Raw genomic sequence first — 18568 nt, 5'->3', positions numbered from 1 at the left:
TCTTAGCCCCGGAGCCGGTTCCCCACAGCATGAGGGGTGAAGCGGCCGGCCGTCCTTTCCGGAGCTGGCAGGCCGCTCGGCAGCGGGCAGGGGCTGCTGCTGAGGGGGGGTCCCTTCAGGAAACGGTGAGGGGAAGGCTCCGTCCTCCCCCCCGAGGCTGGCGACGGCTGAGGCGCCTCTCCCAAACCTAAGCCTCCACCCCACCACCCGCTCTTCCCCTCCCGGGCGCGCCAGGCCTCCGCCTTCTCCTCGGCCCAAAGAAGGCAGGGCGGGTGGGCGTGTGCCTTCTGCCACGTGGGCTGGCGAGGCCGAGATTGGTGCTCGGCGACCTGGAACTCTGCGCGAAAGGCAGCCGGTGCTTGAAGCCGGTCGCAGGTGAGAGGAGGAGGAGAAGGACCGCCTTGGGCCTGTCAGCCGTTTTCCGGGAGGGAAGCGGCCGGGAGCCCCTGCCTGCTTTCGGGATGGGGAAGGCTCTTGTGTATATGTGCGTGCCCTTCTCCTTCTCCCGCACTTAGCCTCGTTGAACTCCTTTCGGCTTGTCGACCCAGTGCCAAGGCAGCTTGCATGCAACTCCCGGGGCCGTTTTCACACGAGAGGTTTCAAACACCCCTTTTGCATTTCCCGCGTCTTCCTTTACCCCCACGGAGGGTGTGTGACATCGAAAGGTCTACTCTCACCAGGTAGTGATCTGACCATGAGAAGGGGATAAAAAACATAGCCCCATCAGGAGGTCCCTTCCATGTGATGTAGGAATCAGGCTTTTAGTGTGGTGGCATCTACGCATTGGAACTCCCTCCCATTACATGTGCCACCTCTGTTGTCTTTTTGACCCCTGTTGAAGACCTTCCCTTTTGATGAGCCTTCTCAGTGGAGATTTTTTTATCCCACTCTGTAACTGTATTAGATTTCAAATTGTTTAAATATATGCTTTTATTGTTGATTCTTTAAATTGTTTAATCATTCTGGGATGTTTGATGGGAAGCAGTTTATAAAGGAAATAAATAAACAAACATCTTCCACAACAAAGACATCCTTCCCAAAGAATCTCCAGTTGCCCAGGTATCCAGCTGGGAAGATTTGCAAACACCTTTCAGTTTTGAGCCCATTTCCAGGCAAAACAAGGTCAGTCTAAGGTCACCTCTGAGATGAGGTAAAGTGTTTGAATAAGCTAATCTCTGCAGCATTCAGATCTTGGCAGGTGTGCCAAGCGGGCTGTTTCCTTTCCATTATGTAGACAGGATGCCCCTCTTTCCCTCTCACCTTAGCACAACACAGCCACAACAACCCCAACAACGTGGCCTCGCTCCTTGGAAACCAAGTTTGGGCACGTTCCAAGGAGAGACAATGCGAGGAGTCTGACTTTGGCATGAGGCGGGCACAGCAATTTGCGAACGGGAATGGTGACCTCAAGCCAATAGTCTTTATACCCTCCTGCCTTTCCTTTCCACCAACAGAAGGAAACCAGTGGTGACTGGCATCATGGGGGCAATTTTGCAGGGTCCTTGGCCAGGAGAAAGAGGGGTTGGAGACAAACAACATCTAGAAGGCCCCAGACTCTCCATTCCTCTATTAAACTGCAAGGTCCTTGGGGCAGGGATTAGCCTTTTGAGTGTATGTTATTCTGCGAAGTGCATTGTCTCTCAATTGTGTTTTAATGATCGTTATTTTCATCCTTTCCCCCCATGTTTTGTAGGCTGTTTTGAGCAATTCCTTTCTGGAGAGGAAAGGTGGGGCATACATTTCTTTGCATACGAATAAATAAATAAATCCCATTGGTGGTACTGGAATAGTAAGGCCAGAACCATCTCCTCATACATGATCCTGATCCTGCCCATCTCTTTCATGTCCCACCCTTGTCAGATCAGAAGTACAATGGGCAGGAATACAGGAGCAGGGCCTTCTCCATGGTGGCCCCAAGGCATTGGAAGTCCCTGCCCAGATGCTCAGCTTGGCCCTCTCCCTCATGGTGGTTAGGATTGTTGTTATGAATGGTGGAGAGAGAGGGATGAAAATGTTCTGCCTGGATTTAGCTGGAACCGAGAGAGCTGAGAAGCGCAAGCTGCTATGGGGGTGGGAGGAATCTACTGCCTGGTGAGAATGTCTGTTTGTCTACACTCATACTCTGCTTGCCTATTGTACCATTAATGGTACAACTGTCATGACGGTTGTGTGGTTTTAGGATCCGTATCTTTTAGATTTTATCTAATTGTGCCCCACACCAGTCCCTCATAGTCCCACCTCTTTAAACTAGAAAACATTTTGACCAATATTCTAAATCCAGGTCTGGCGCTGGAAGAAGAGGAACAGGATGGGGCTGGAGAGAGGCAGGGTGAGAAGGAGGAGGACCAGCCCGTTCAGGAGGGTGCCTTGCTTGGGGGGAGGGTGTCCACCTAGCCAAACCAAGCCCCCCCCTCCTTTTAAGGCTTGCTTCACCAACTCCCAAGAGGCCCACTGCTGCATGGAACAGGAGACAATGCCTTCTTACATCTCTAGTCACAACTGCTTTGCACAGTGGTTACCAACTAGCACTGTCCAGACAGAAGATTAAAAGCAAAGTGCAAAGGCTTGATCGTTATGTGTACTGGAAGATATCTTATCTCTCTAAAGTGGGGACTCTACCTAACAGTCTGTAGAACTCTTCCTTGAAATTGGACATCTCTCACTGGAAAGGATTGTACTGAGATGCCTACAACGAAATGTAGCTTGGCCTTTAAAAACAAAAGCAAAAAGGAAGGTGTGGGGGATGAAAAGAGCAGCAATGCAAAAATCACAAGGAGCTGGATGTTGGAAACAAATATAAGGAAGGCTCTTCCACAGTTGGAATGTAAGTTGTGTTCAAACTTGCCTGCTCAATTCACATGCAGCCATTCATAAGAACCTCAGCAATTATTTTCTTAAGGACCTTGTATTATGATGAAGATGATCTTTTTAATAGATATTTTAAAAGCAAACCTCATGATTCCTTGGATGGCATATAATTACAGCAGAGGATAAACCCAGAAAACATTGGGAGTGGAACCTGAGAGAGTTTGCCCCATTGAATAAGAAGGCTGTTGCCTTCTTTGTGTTGGAAGTGGGGCAAGAGCAACTCCTGTTTTGTTCTTTTGTTTGTGTTCCAGAATGGAGGTAGAGTTCGGGTCCTCCAGATGGATAGGCTTGACTACCTTTCCCTGTGATGCTCTGACTGACTTCCTTCTGTCTTAGACTGATATGTCTTAGGGAGCTGATCTGCCCCTCCTCCTTCCACCCTTTCCTCTCTTCTCCAACTGTCCGAGAGAGAGGAGACACCTTTGTCTCTCCTCTCTCTCTCCTGAGCCATGGGGGCACCTCCCACGCCTGGGCATTGCGCCTTCAACTTAGTTAGTTAGTTAGAACCAGGTATGCCTTTCTATCTACTATGTATTTCTATAAATAAAATAGCATTTCTTCTTTTACTAAGTCTTAAGTCTCAGTGATCTCAATGCAGGGTAAAAGCCTGCCACTTAGGTAAACGCACACACTGGCACATTCGCATCTCAGACCGTTGACAATCTCTGCTTAACAAATATACAAATTTACACAACAACACTTTGCTGGCTTCACTCACTTTGAGAGCAATCCTACATTGAGGAAGCCAGCATAATAACGGCACAATCCTATAGGTTAACGTAAACCAGCTGAAAGTATGCCAGATTCTAACTCTGCTCAGGAGCCCTTGGTGTGTGTGTGTGTGGGGAAGACCAGCTGAGCCCGCAGAACTTTCCCCTGTCTTAACTTAAGCCAGGCCTGCAGGTCATATACCAAGTGGAATGGAATGGAAGTAGGATATGGTGAAAGTCCCCATCCCATTGGCCCTGCCCCATCACACCCCCTTTTTTTTTTACTTATGCCAGCTTAATTTATGCTGGTCTCGGCTGAGCCACGTTTCGGCCAGGCTTGGCTAGAATGAGGGATTTATGCCACCATAGCCCTGCTGAGCTGGACTCAGCTGGCTCAGCTAGAGATCTGCCACATCCTGTATTCCCTTGGCCAGCAGGATTGCACCCTTTACCTGTCGCCTAGACTTCTCAAGGCTCAGAAAAGGGCAACCACAATGGTAGAGGGAATGGAGAAACTCCCCTGTGAGGAAAGGTTGCAGCACTTGGGACAAGTGAGAGGGAAAAGGCAAGTAAGAGCGGGCATGTAGAGGTGACAAAGATGTAAAAAAATCATGCATGGTGCAGAGAAAGGGGGAAAGGAGAGGTTTTTCTCTCTACCATAACACTAAAATCTGAGGCCATCCAGTGAAGCTGAATGTTGGAAGATTCGGGACAGACAAAAGAAAATACTTCTTCACACAGCACAGAGTTAAACTATTGAATTCGCTCCCACAAGGTGCAGCGATGGCCACTGACTTGGAGGGCTTTACAAGCAGATTAGACAAATTCATGGAGGGTAATGCTAGCCCTGGCTACTAGCCACGATGGCTATCTTCTGCCTCCACTGATGGAGGCAGTGAATACCAGTTGCTGAGGATCACAACTGGGGAGAGTGCGGTTGAGGTTCCACTTAGCTAGTGTGCATTAAAAAAGCAGGTTGAAAACATCACAATCCATCCCCAGAAACATGCTGACTACCAGCAGATGTGTGCCTCACTTGTCCAATGACCTCTCCGGAAAGGTGAAAGAACCCAGGCAGACGCTGTTGATGTAACTCAGGGGAATCCTCTGCAGCTGAAGGCACTTGAGCATGATGAAGTCATATTTGCAGATGAGGAGGGCAGAGCCTGTGATGACCGCAACACGCTCCTTCTCGTTGTTCCAGTGATCTACCCTGGAGCAGAGCAGGGAGAGGACAAACAGCACAGTTAACATCTGGCAGACCAAAGGAACGGGCTCCTGACATGGGAATCTAAGAGCACACACACTTAGAGGCCACATCCACACCAGACGTTTATTACACTATCATTCCACTTTAAATATTTGTGGCTTCCTCAAAGGATCCTGGGAAGTGTGGTTTGTGAAGAGGGCTGAGAGTTGTTAGGAGACTCCAGTTTTCCTCAGAGAGCTACAATTCCCTGAGTGGTTTAACAATCAGTCCCTCTTCCCAAGGGACTCTGGGAATTGTAGCTCTGTGAGGGGATTAGGAGTCTCCTAACAACTCTGAGCACCCTTCACAAACTACATTTCCCAGAAATCTTTGGGGGAAGTCATGACTGTCTAAAGTGGCATAATAGTGGAATAAAAGTACAGTGTGAATGCAGTCTTTATGTGCAGAATGTCCCGTGTTGAACACCTGATATCTCTGGCTAAAGGATCTCTGGAGCAAGGCTAGAAAAAAAGCAACCCTACTACAGGTGTGGGCAACCTTTGGCCCTCCAGATGTTGCTGAACTACAACTCCCATCAGCCCTAGCAAGCATGGCCAATGGCCAGGGATGATGAGAGCTGTAGTTCAGCAACACAAAGGTTTCCCCACACCTGTGCTACTAAATCAGAGTGGCCTGTACTGAGGTAGATGGAATAATGGTCTCATTCAGTATAAGGCAGTGCCACCTCTAGTTTTAGTTTTGCCTAATATACACATTTTGTAAGCATATGAAATATGCACATTTTTGCAAACAAAATACAATGCATTTTTCTTTGTTATTTCCATTAATATATGCATTTATATTTTCCCCTAATAGACACTTTTGTACACATTCTTTGTTTGGAGAACCACATTGCGAAATTTGGAGAAGCGTGAATTTCAACGGATAAATGCTTTTAGGTCCAGGTATTGGTTTGTGAAGTGCAACTTAGGTTTGACCAAATAAAAATGTGAACCAAACTGAATTTCTTTCCCATGCCAGCTCAGAAAAGGCTGCCTTTGAGGCTTTGTGAAAACCAAGCCTTCCTACAAAATCTTTTAAAGTTGATATACTTGAAAAGATTCTTCATTTGGCATAATTAGCATTTTCAGCAACATCTATTCAATTTTGCTAGTGTTTAAAACTTGAACTTAACAAGATCTGAACAGGGTGGTTCATAGGGTCGTCATAAGTTGTAATTGACTTGAAGGCACATAACAACAGTGTTTAAAAATATTTGTGTGTAAGAGAGAGGCTGTAAATACTTTTATTGCCTTTCCCATAATAACTTATCCTTTACATACATCAGGCTTCGCCCTCCAGATTCTTTGGACTACAACTCCCATCAGCCCCAGTAGCATGACTATCCAAAGCGGGGTGGGAGGACCAGGTTGGGGAAGTATTTGCAAAACTCCTCATCTCAACTTCTATGAGAGAATTCACTTTGCACCCACCAGGGGGCAGTGCATCAAACAGAAAATAAATCCTGGTCAAATAATTCACCAGGCATCGATTCTATCTACAGCACCTTTCATATCGCATTAGATGTGACTGAGACTTGCATGGTTTATAATTAAACGGTCTCCAGAGAAACCACATCTGCTAAGGTGTTCTTTCTCACCATTGTTGTGTTTTGCTTCCTGTACAAAGGCAACTGATAAATTTAAATTAAAACAGCAGCAGCAGCAGCAGCAGTGAGGAGTTTTGCAGGAAGCTCAAGAAAAATTTAAAGTTGGGAGGGTTTTTTGTTATTTATATACAGCACCATCTGTATACATAATTCTTTCCAGAGCTTTTTTTTCCCCTGGGGGTACTCAACGGTACAGAGTTCCGGCACTTTTTTTTTTTAAGCGCAATGTCACATATCCATCTCCTTAGAGGCGGACTTGAATTTGGATTTAATATGCTTTAATTGAACATGCTTTAATTTGGACTCCTGCATTGAGCAGGGGGTTGGACTCGATGGCCTCGTAGACCCCTTCCAACTGTACCATTCTAGGATTCTATGACTACTCAGTAAGCATGCCCAGGACTGTACTGTTAATACATATAGGGTAGACACAGAAAGGAAGCCGCTCTCTCTGCCTGGGCTATAGAACAAGGCTGGTGGGTGACGCAGAATTGAGCAGCACTGGGAGTATCTTGAGCAGGAAGTGCCCCTTAGTGCTGGGTGCGGTGCTGTAGGCAGAGATGACGGTGGGCCTTCCAACCGTGCACCCAGCAGCAGTGATTTCCAAGGAATGAAATTGCAACTCCCTGGCACATTCCTTCCAGAGTAGTTTCCATTGACAGCAGTTGTCTCCTCACCCCTTGCCTTCTCAAGTGATGAGTAGCTGAAGAAGAAGCGTAAGGAACAGCAGCAGTGCCAATACCACCATGAGGGTGGTGCCCCCATAGGGTGCCCCCCGCTGCCCTTCGCCTCACTGCTTCCTCCTCCTCAGGAAGTCTCAGTGCAGGCTCTACAAGCCTCAGAGACCCAGACAGTGTAGGGCTCTGCCAGAACGGTAAAGAAGCCAGGCCATGGGTGGATGTGGAGAAAGTAGTGTAGGGTGCAAGTCTGGGGTGGCAATAAGAAGGGGAAAGAGGGTGATGGCAAGTAGAAGAGAGGGTTGTCAGGTTGGTGGGAGGGGATGGTGCCGAGAGCTGATGCCCCATGGAATTAGGGCGGTTCTGTGGTTTGAGTGCAGCAGCAAGCAAGAAATAAGGGTTGAGTTCTTGCAAAAGTCAGGGGCTGCAGATGGGAGTGATTCAGGTGTAGAGGGGCTGGAGCAAGAGCAAGAGATTCTGGAGTGAATGCATGGCATCTAACTTTCAGGGTTTGGGGGAGGTCGTGTGTCAGGCTCTTTAGGTATATGGAAATGGTAGTGCATGAGAACATGAAAGGATCACTTCTGGGTCAGACAGGATGCTGTACTCAGCGGTGGCCGAGAGTTGCCTTTTGGAAGGCAGCAGGGAGCATGAAGGCAAACCCTCTCCCCTGTCCCTTTGCTCTCCAGCAGTTGGTATGCAGTGGTATACTGGCACAATTCAAAGAGGTTTCATTTCATTCTTAGGGCTCATAGCCATGGATGGTGTGTCCTCCATCGCTTTGCCTAATCCCCCGTTAAAGTCATCTAAGCCAGTGACCATCAGTGCATTTTCTTCTGCCTGTACTGGGAACTCCTGGAAATCACTTTCATCAGACGACTCTGAGAACTAGTATCCTAAAAGAGGCATTAAAAACTTTTCTCTATCCACTGTTTCCACATTATACATCATTTTTATTAACTTTGGTCATCCCCACCCTGTTGTTTTAAGAGGTGCCAAACTCTTAAGTTTTTTTTTTAAAAGGAAAGTTTCACCTATCCTTTGATCATTTTAGCAGCACTTTTCGATATCTTTTCCAGCTGTACAATATCCTTTTTGATACTGTGTGCCCAGAACTTTATGCAGTTACAACACAGATTTGTGAAAAGGCTTGGAGATAATGGCTCTTATTTTCAGGCCCTTTCCTAGTAATCCCTAGCATGGGATTTTTGCTGCCGCTCTCCTTTGAAAGGATACATTCATTGTTCATTTTACCATGACACCAAGACTGATCAGCTTCTCCTGCAAGTTCCAAACAGATCAGAATCCCACTCTCCAGTCACTCGGAACAGGGCTTTCAGTGTGGCTGCTCCAGTTTTATGGACCAACAGTCCTCTTGAGGCATGACAGATGCCTACTATCTGCACTTTCCGGAAACAACTGAAGACACCTTTGTTGCAACAGGCTTTCCTAGCTGGGTGAATGGATCTCCGTCATGGCTGTCAATTTTGCTTTGTTTTAAATATATCTGCTCTCTTTTGTGTTTTAATTTTTTTTTTTGTACATCATCTTGAGATTATTGTAGAAGGTGAATGGTAAATTAATGATTATTTATTTATTTATTTATTACATTTGTATACCGCCCCATAGCCAAAGCTCTCTGGGCAGTTTACAACAATTAAAAACATTAAAAACAAATATACAAATTTAAAAACACATTTTTAAAAAGCAATTTAAAACACATGCCAAAATGCCTTGGAGAAGAGGAAAGTCTTGACCTGGCACCGAAAAGATAACAGTGTTTGTGCCAGGCACACCTCGTCAGGGAGATCATTCCATAATCTGGGGGCCACCACTGAGAAGGCCCTCTACCTTGTTGCCATCCTCCCAGCTTCCCTTAGAGTAGGCACCCGGAGGAGGGCCTTGGATGTTGAGCGTAATGTACGGGTGTGTTCGTGTCGGGAGAGGTGGTCCATCAGATATTGTGGTCCTAATAAATAATGGCACTAGCGCAAGGATTCGTGCTAGCACAATGGGACTTTCTTCCCTCTCCTCCCTCTGTGTCTGTTCTGGGCTTTCCCCCAACCATTCAGAGCAGATTTGGGGGTGGTGCAGGACATGCATGGGGGGAGAAGAGGGGAACTCCATTGCGCTGGCACTGGGGCTTATGTAGTCAGAGACAAAGCATTCCTGAGTCAGATCATTGGTCCACCTAGCATGGCGTCTAACTCGCTACACTGACTGACAGAGGATTTCAAGGGTTTCAGGCAAGGGGCATTATCAGCTCAACCTGGAAGAGGCCAGGGATTTATACATGCAAGCAGATCCTCTACCACTGAGCTACAGCCCTTCCCCAAAATCCTGGCTGCCTGACACACCCTACCTGTTAAAGGTCAGCCTGGGAATAGCCCGGTTGGTTAGCAACACTCTAGATACTGGAAATGAAAATGAGCACGTGCTAGAAAGCGTTTCTACAGAGGAAACGTTTAATAATGGCTGCCCATTTGCTACCGGGCCAAGTTCAAGGTTCTAGTCTTGGTGTACAAAGCCCTCTACAGCTTGGGACCAGGATACCTGAAAGACCATCTTATCCCTTCTATACCCAGTGGATCACTGCGCTCTGCAGGTGAGGGCCTCCTGTGGATACCATCTTATCAGGAAGTCTGTTCCGCACAACATAGAAAACAGAGTGTTAGTGTTGTGGCACCAACCCTGTGGAATTCCCTCTCACATCTCTGTTATCTTTTCCGTACCTATTGAAGACCTTCCTCTTTCAACAAGCCTTTTAAATAGAGACTTTAATCCCAGTCTGCATATGTGTTGGAACTGTTTTTTTGTTTTTTTTAAAAAAAAGATGTTTTTATTGGCTTATCACTTGTGTGTTTGCTGCCTTGGGCTCTTTTGGTAGGAAAGTCAGGATGTAAATTCAATAAATATTGAATATTCTGGTTCAATGGGATCGGTTTCAGCCTCTTCCTTCTGAGGAAGTGGACAAGGTGCTCTCTTCTGTGAAGCCAACCACCTGTCTACTGGATCCTTGCCCATCATGGCTCATTATGAGCTGTAAAGAGAGACTGAACGAAAGGATCAAGGCAGTGGTAAATGCATCCTTGGAAGAGGGTGCATTGCCATCAGCCCTCAAGGAGGCAGTAATAAAGCCTATTCTGAAAAAGCCCTCCTTGGATCCACAAGAACTAAATAATTTTCGTCCAGTCTCCAATTTACCATTCTTGGGCAAGGTGATTGAGTGAGTGGTGGCCAAACAGTTACAGACACACTTGGATGAAGCAGATTATTTAGATCCATTCCAATCGGGCTTCAGGACTGGACATGGAACTGAAACAGCCTTGGTCGCCCTGGTGGATGATATGAGGAGGGCATTGGATAGAGGAGAATATACCTTCCTCGTCCTCCTGGATCTCTCAGCGGCTTTTGATACCGTTGACCATGGTATCCTTTTAGATCGCCTGGAGGGATTAGGAATAGGGGGCACTGTTTTACAGTGGCTCTGTTCCTATATCTCAGACAGGCACCAACGGGTGGCATTGGGGGATGAGGTTTCAGACCCTTGGCCTCTCAATTGTGGAGTGCCACAGGGTTCTATCCTCTCCCCCATGCTATTCAACATCTATGTAAAGCCGCTGGGGGCTATCATCAGGAGGTTTGGGCTGCAGTGTCACCAATATGCGGATGATACTCAGCTCTAACTCTCGTTTAAATCTTCACCAGAGTTGGCTGTAGATACCGTGTCCAAGTGCCTGGAGGCCGTAAGTGGATGGATGGGACGGAATAGGCTGAAGCTGAACCCTGATAAGACTGAGGTGTTACTCATGGGAGATAAGAGAAGGCTGGGAGATATAAACCTGGTGTTTAATGGGGTAAGATTGCCCGTGAAGGACCAGGTCTGCAGCCTCGGGGTCATTCTTGACTCACAGCTGTCTATGGAGGCTCAAGTATCAGCAGTGAGCTGGGCAGCTTGGTATCAACTCCATCTGATACGGAGGCTGCAACCCTACCTTCCTGTCCATCTTCTCCCACGAGTGATACATGCCCTGGTCTCCCCTCGCTTAGACTACTGTTATGCGCTCTACGTGAGGCTGCCCTTGAAAACGGTCCGGAAACTACAGCTGGTACAGAATGCGGCGGCACGTTTGATAAAGAACAGCCATCGCCGTGATCATATCACTCCAGTATTAATAGATCTTCACTGGTTACCAGTTGTTTACTGGGCCCAATTCAAAGTGCTGGTATTAACCTTTAAAGCCCTATACGATTTCGGCCCAGTTTATCTGAAGGAGCGCCTCCAGCATCACCAATTATGCCGCCTGACAAGATCAGCCATACAAGACCTTCTCTCGGTCCCACCAGTTAAAACAGCTAGGCTGGTGCGGACCAGAGAGACGTCATTTTCGATTGTGGCCCCCACCCTCTGGAACTCCCTTCCTTTAGACCTCCACCATGCCCCCTCCTTGATGGCTTTCCGCTGATCCTTGAAGACCTGGCTGTTCAGGCAGGCCTATGGGGTTTCTGGGGTGGGTTAGTTTTTAATGCTGCTGATTACATGTAAGAGTGGGTAGCTTAATTATTGAATGTTGTTGTTATGGTTTTATATTGTATTTTACCCTGTTATTGTACGTCGCCTAGAGTGGCCGTTAATTCGGCCAGATAGGCGACTCAAAAATAAAATTTTATTATTATTATTATAAATAGATAAATAAATAAATATAAATTTAAATAATAAAGTCATCAGAGGGGCTTACTCAGCCAGAAGCCAGAAGCTGTGGGCAGTCTCTCCCATATTTGACATCACATGGGCCTTCAGGTCATCCATGGCTTGATCAAATGCGCCGGGCTAAAAATGAAAACAAACCAAGGGAGCTGATCTTAGGGAGGCAGCTGCAGAGGAAAACAATGCGACAGCAAGGCGCTGATATTGCCTGGTCTCTCTGCCTGCCCACTTCCCTGCCCCTTGTCAAGACCATTGTGGGTAAGCCTAAAGCAGCCGCCCTGGGCGAGGACTCCAGACCTGGCAGGCTGCATCCATCTCTGAGGGAAGGCCCCTCTCCTGACTTCAGTTTGAAGAAGGCCAAGTGGACTCTGGTGCAGGGTAGCCCATGGCTCCTGTCTGCAATTCTCACCGCTCCAGGTTGGCATTAGAAGAATCATAGAACCATAGAATAGTAGAGTTGGAAGGGGCCTCTAAGGCCATCAAGTCCAACCCCCTGCTCAATGCAGGAGTCCAAATCAAAGCATTCCCGACAGATGGCTGTCCAGCTGCCTCTTGAAGGCCTCCAGTGTCGGAGAGCCCACTACCTCTCTAGGTCATTGGTTCCATTGTCGTATGGCTCTAACAGTTAGGAAGTTTTTCCTGATGTCCAGTCAAAATCTGGCTTCCTGCAACTGGAGCCCATTATTCCATGCCCTGCACTCTGGGACGATCGAGAAGAGATCCCAGCCCTCCTCTGTGTGACAACCTTTCATGTACTTGATTAGGTCAGGAGCAGCCAAGATGGTGCCCTCCCAATGTCATTGGACTACAAATCTCATCAGCCCCAGCCAGCATGGCCAACGATGAAGGCTAATGGGACTTGGAGCCCAACACCTTCTGGAGGGCACTACATTGGGTGCTGTACAAAGTGTGGATATCAAGTTTCAAGTTTATTAAGTTGAATTGCAGGGCCGGAGGCCAACGCAAGTAATACAGTAAAAATACAATACAAACATGATATAAATACAATAATTTATAATCAAACAAGGGGAATTAAAAACGTGCCTAGATGATATTTGTTGAGGCGATGTGATTTGCCCAAAGTTTTCTGGCTGCTATTCTAAAAAGGGATACATTATGGGTTACTTCTCGGATATGGTCAGCCATTAAGAAAATAATTTTTTCATCAGGTGAGCTAAGCCAGGGAATGTCTAGCCATTTCTTAAGGAATCTAGATCTTGGTTGGATATATATTGGGCAATAGAGCAATACATGAGGGAGGTCCTCCAGTGTTGGAGAACCACAGACGCAAACCCTTTGATCCTTAGGGACACCAGCTAATCGACCTTCCCTATCAGCATTTGGTAGGGGGAAAAAGCGTAAGGCTGTAAAAGCCTGTCGAAGAGCAGAGGGTGTAGGTTGTGTGAGGTACGTAGCGCATTGAGGGACGAATTTAAAACGCCAGAACCAAGGAGAAACCTTTGAGTTGGTAAGAGTTAGCATATCTAATTTCAGGGAGTAAAGAAATATACGTTCACGTAAAGATTTGTTGTTTAGGTCTGAGTTAAACTCCAATGCTGAGAGATGGTATGTAGGTAACAAGTTATTTAGCTTAGAGCCCCATAGGGCAAAAGCAAAAGAGTGTTTAAGGCACAGCTGAAGTAATGCCCTAGACTGAGGCTCTTTAGTAGATCTTAGAAACTTCAAAAGAGTGAAATGTATGTGTGCTATAAGGGGAGGGGAGCCAGTCTCAGCTCGTATCATTGCTGCTGAGGTACCCATCGGGAGAGATAGTAAGCGCCTGAGAAAACTGTTTTGTATAGTTTCTAGGGCTTTAACAATGTGGTTATCCCAACCCCAAACTGAGGCTCCATATAAGATCTGTGGGATCACCTTGGCATTATAAATTTTTAATGCTGGGTGGATCTGATTGCCACCCATAGTGCGAAAAATTTTTAGTATTGACCCTGCTGTCTTAGACGCGAGCAGTTTAGTATATTGTCGATGGTATTGCCAAGAGAGGGTGTCCGAAAAGTAAATTCCTAGATATTTGAATTCACGAGGTTGCTCTAGCTGATGTTCAGCTATATGCCAACGATGGCCTTGGAATTTCTTCCCAAATACTAAAACTTTGGTTTTAGCGTAGTTTACGTTCAAGTTTTCCTTTGAACAATAGGTCTGTAGAGATCTCAATAACTTTCTAAGTCCGATAGGGACTAAGGAAAGGAGGACCATGTCATCGGCGTAAAGAAGTGTCGAGACTTTCCTTTGGCCAATAGAGGGGGGGAAAAATTGAGGTCCTGATAAGAAAGGGATAATATCATTTAAAAACAGGTTAAAAAGCAGGGGGGCTAACAAGCAACCTTGCTTAACACCTCTCTCTACCTCGATCGGGTCGGTTAGGGCTCCAGAAAAGGGAATTCTTACCAGTGCAAATGTATTGACATATAGAATACGAATTAAATATAGAAGGCGGGGGTCAATGTTCAGTTTGTACAGCTTGTGCCACAGAGCGTTCCTGTCAATCGAATCGAACGCTGCGGCCAGGTCAACAAATGCTGCGTATAAATGTCGGGTGGGACCGGCGATGGACTGTTTTGCCAAAAAATGGAGAGTTAGGCAGTGATCGATCGGGGAGGAGCCTTTACAGAAGCCTACCTGCTCTGGGTGAATGATCTGTTGTGTAAGAGCCCAGTCTTCTAATTTAATTAAAAGAAATTTGGCGTAGAGTTTAGAAACTACGTTCAGCAGGCTGATTGGCCGGAAGTTGGCAGGGTTAGAGGGATCGCCCTTTTTATAAATAGGGACGATGATGTTACATCTCCAGCCCTCGGTGTGGATATGATGCAGTCCATTCTCAGCAGGGCAGAGGGCTCCCCCCAAGGTGTGTGTGTGTGATGGGGAGTTTCCTCACCTCTCAATCCTTCCTTCTAGGAACATAGGAGGATGCCTTGTACTGAGTCAGTCCACTGGCGCATCTTCCCCAGTATTCCCTATACTGACTGGCAGCAGCTCTCCAAGGTTTCAAACAAGGAGTCTCTCCCAGCATTACCAAGTCTGACTCACCACAAGGCAGATTCCTACGTTCCACGCTGGAACTGATCCCCCACCCCTGCCTTCACTGCATAGCGAAGATCCCAAGAATGCACTCCAGCTTTGAAAAATTAAAACACAGAAGATCATGAGAAGATTGTTAAATGCCCCCCCAAGAAAGACCATGCACGATGTCCCACCTCTGTAACAGAGGGGTCTTTCTGGTCTCTGCCTTCTTTTGCATGCTCCCACCCCCACCCCAAAGCAAAAAGGTGATTGCATTTGGGTTGACTCACCCTTGTGGCAAAATACTTCCTTGAATTGTAGGGGTCAGCGTAAGGTCGTGGGTAGAGCATGGTCTTGGAAGCAGAGGGTGGAGCAGTTGTAGAGTTTGGTCCTGAGGCACTTCCAGCATCAGAATTCTCTTTGTTTGACTCTTCCAGCTCCTTCCGCATTTCGACAGTCTGGAACTCCTGGTAGTTTCCACTACCTGACATTTTGACAGCCTTGAAGCCAAGCAAAGGCATCCCAAAGGGTTAATGCAGTGGCCTCTCCTGGACCTCGCCTTGAGCACCTTTTCATCTATTTCTCTAGTAGAGGCAAAGGGACGTTTAAAGCCATAAGGGGAAGGAGAGAAGGAAACTCCCCTCACCTCTGCCTGCCAGCGATGGTCAAGTCTGTCCAGTTTTGGAGTTACACTTTCTGTATTATTGGCAGAACCCATACATAATTTCTCAATTAGAAGTATTGACTTTTTAAAAAACCACAGTCTAAAATTTGGAATGTTCATTTTCAGGTGTGCGCTTTTTAACTGTGAAATGTAGTATTCAGGGATGCTTACATCTTTTGGAAACATTATGAATTAACTTCTCACTCCTCTCTCTGCATTCCATAAAATCGTACAACAGTAGAGTTGGAAGGGGTCTACGAGGCCATCAAGTCCAACCCCCTATTCAATGCAGGAATCCAAGTTAAAGCATATTTTCTAGGGGGTTCCTTCAACCCTCCAGAGCAGAAGTTTTTGGGGAGGAGGAGAGGAAGAGGAAGTTCCACTGCACGAGTGGAAGTCTTTGCACAAATGGGATGGCATCACTGGATACAAACAACCCTACATTTTTCTTATATGCTCATGAGGTCTGACCTGGTGATGAATGACCAGGAACGAGACCTTGGGGGTCATAGTGGATACCTCGATGAAGATGTTGACCCAGAGTGCAGCAGCTGTGAAAGAGGCAAATTCCATGCTAGGGATCATTAAGAATAGTACTGAGAATGAAACTGCCAATATCATAATGCCACTGTTCAAATATATGGTGTGACCACACTTAGAATACTGTGTTCACTTCTGTTAATCTCACCTCAGAGGATATTGCAGATCATTCAGAAAAGGGCAACCAGAAGGATCAAGGGGATGGAGAAACTCCCCTATGAGCAAAGGTTACAACAGTTGGGGCTTTTTGGTGTACGGAAAAGATGAGTAAGAGGCAACATGACAGAGCTGCATAAAGGTATGCATGATGCGGAGAAAATGGGTAGAGAGAGGGTTTCCCCCCTCTTTCTCATATAACACTAAAACTCGAATGAAGCTGAATGTTGGAAGATTCAGGAGGACGCACAAAGGCATCAGATGCTCAAAAACGTGGCATATTTTATCAAAATTTTGTAAGCTGACTTGTAAGGGCAGAGGGCCCTGAAACAAAGGTTAGAAATAAATATAAGTTTTAAATAACACACCTAACTAGAGGCTTATGTTTTACTATGACTATAGCAACTTTTAGAATTACATCTTCTCTGGCACTCCCTATCAAAGAGGGTTCTCTGCATGCAAACCATCCTAGCAAAGGGTGACCCAGTGGTGCACTCAAAGTCCAGAGTAAGGATGGAAAGATCTGGCAGTTTTGCTTCTCTCGGTTTCTCAGTTTTCCAGTGTTAAATTCAGTCCTCTACATTTCTGCAGCAGAATTCTGCGATTTTTTTTTTAAAAATTCCTCATGAAAATGCTCCACCATTTTAGTGCAAATTTCTCCAAATAAACCCTTTTTTGTGGGTAATCTTGACAAAGGTACAAGCCATTTCTCATCATATCATATTTTTTGCATGTTATTTTCACGCATGTATTCATTTTTATGCACACCCTAATATATGCGTTTTTGTAAATATTGTTTAGTTGGCGAACTGCATCCCAACATTTGAATAAATGCAAATTTCGAAGGATGGCTGTGATTCAGTTCTCATATTGCTTCGGAAAGTGCGGATTTGATAAATTCTGCTTGAAATGCAAACTGCATCGAAATTCTCTCCCATCCCTAGTCCAGAGTGAACCCTTCATCCCAGCAGGACCCCTTTTGTGCTCAACTTCCACTACTTTTTAAAAACAAGGTATTTTTAAGAGACAATAGCATAATTTATTTGTGGAAAGGCCCCAACTTACTAAGAAAAAGGGATAATCAGATGGACATGTTCACTTAATCTTCCACCACCTGATGCAATTGGTCAGAGAGAGAGAGAGTTGTATATAAAGGCTTCTCCCTGCTCATTTGTTTCAAGATCAGTTGCAAAGTTTCACCTCCACCCAAATGCAGCCACTTGTGCCTCGCCAACAAACAAGAAATGGATTACCAAAAAAAAAAGAAGACAAAAGAGAAGACTGATTTGCATATCCTAATTGATGTGTATAGAGGCAAGTTTAGAAATATTATTATTATTTCAAGATAAATGCAGTGCATCTCACTCCCCATAGTGGAGAAGGCAGAGTTTAGAAGATTATTTTGGAAAAGGAATAAATTACAATTACTGTTACATGGCCCCACAAAGGAATAAAATACCATTGCAATTACACAGAGGTAGTAGAATAATTCTTTTTATCCATAAGATAGCAGTGGTGGTCTCTCTGCTGGTAAGGGAGGCAGAGGCCACTGCTCAGATCTTTGCACATCAAACCAAGTGCAACTCCCCCCCACACACACACTCTCAGCCAACAAGCATAATCTCTCTCACTCAACCACCTCCCGGACCCTGCCCTGCCACCAACTAAAGGACACTCACCCAAGCAAACATTTCCCCCTGAGATGCAAAAAAGTTAAAAAAAACTGCAAATGCAGCAAAGTACCCATGGAGGGCGGCAGAGGCTGCGTTGGACACTGAGTGCAAACACAGTATTCATACACACACACACACACACACAGGGCTAGCGCTAGGCATGCCGAGGTCATTGGGCACCAGCCTGCCTGGGGCCCAGCACCTGCACGCATGCAGCTAGGCATGACTGGGCCCTTGGGCACCACCCTGCCCTAGCTGCGCGGCTTCTGCTTGTTCTGCCTCTCTCTCTCCTGCAGTGCATGCTGTGTGCACAGGGCTGCCATCAACCGAGATGGCAATGGAGGCTTCTCTAAGGGACTGATACCCCTGCTGCCATCTTGGTTGATGGCACACATGCGCAGTATGCTACGTGCACGCATGTACACATTCCTGCCAAGTTGGCGGTAGGCACATCAGCCCCTTAAAGAACCCTCAGCCGCCACCTTGGTTGATGGTAGCCCTGTGCATGCAGCGCGCGCTGCAGCAGAAGACAGGACAGAAAGGTAGGTGAACAAATGGGCAGGCGGCCTGGAAGCTCCCTCCCTGTGATCTGTGGCAGGGACCCCGCTGCAGACCGCAGAAGGGGAGCACTATTCCCCGACCCTAATGAGGGGCCCTTCAGGGCCCCTGTGAGCTGTGGGGCCATCAGCTGGGCCC

At 46.4% G+C, this 18568-nt stretch overlaps 1 protein-coding gene across 9 annotated transcripts in view; it reads right to left on the bottom strand.

Moving 5' to 3' along the window:
* Positions 1-18568, bottom strand: part of LOC133386163 (tumor protein p63-regulated gene 1 protein-like) — a 51543-nt gene that overhangs the window by 11026 nt on the left and 21949 nt on the right. For 6 of the 9 annotated variants that reach the window (XM_061629765.1, XM_061629766.1, XM_061629770.1 and 3 more), the window contains 3 exons: positions 15130-15339; positions 11853-11944; positions 4615-4791 (listed from right to left, as the gene is read on the bottom strand). In XM_061629765.1, the coding sequence (XP_061485749.1) occupies positions 4615-4791; positions 11853-11944; positions 15130-15339 (479 nt within the window). Of the gene's footprint in view, positions 1-389; positions 4792-11852; positions 11945-15129; positions 15340-15974; positions 18128-18568 lie in introns of those variants that run through there. The other 3 variants (XM_061629772.1, XM_061629769.1, XM_061629771.1) reach the window with 3 other exon arrangements.

This window comes from Rhineura floridana, chromosome 5, assembly GCF_030035675.1.
Source record: "Rhineura floridana isolate rRhiFlo1 chromosome 5, rRhiFlo1.hap2, whole genome shotgun sequence".
In the NCBI taxonomy this organism is placed as follows: Eukaryota; Metazoa; Chordata; class Lepidosauria; order Squamata; family Rhineuridae; genus Rhineura; species Rhineura floridana.
The sequence above is the reverse complement of the archived record's forward strand: the minus strand, read 5'-3'. Positions and strand labels throughout refer to the sequence as shown.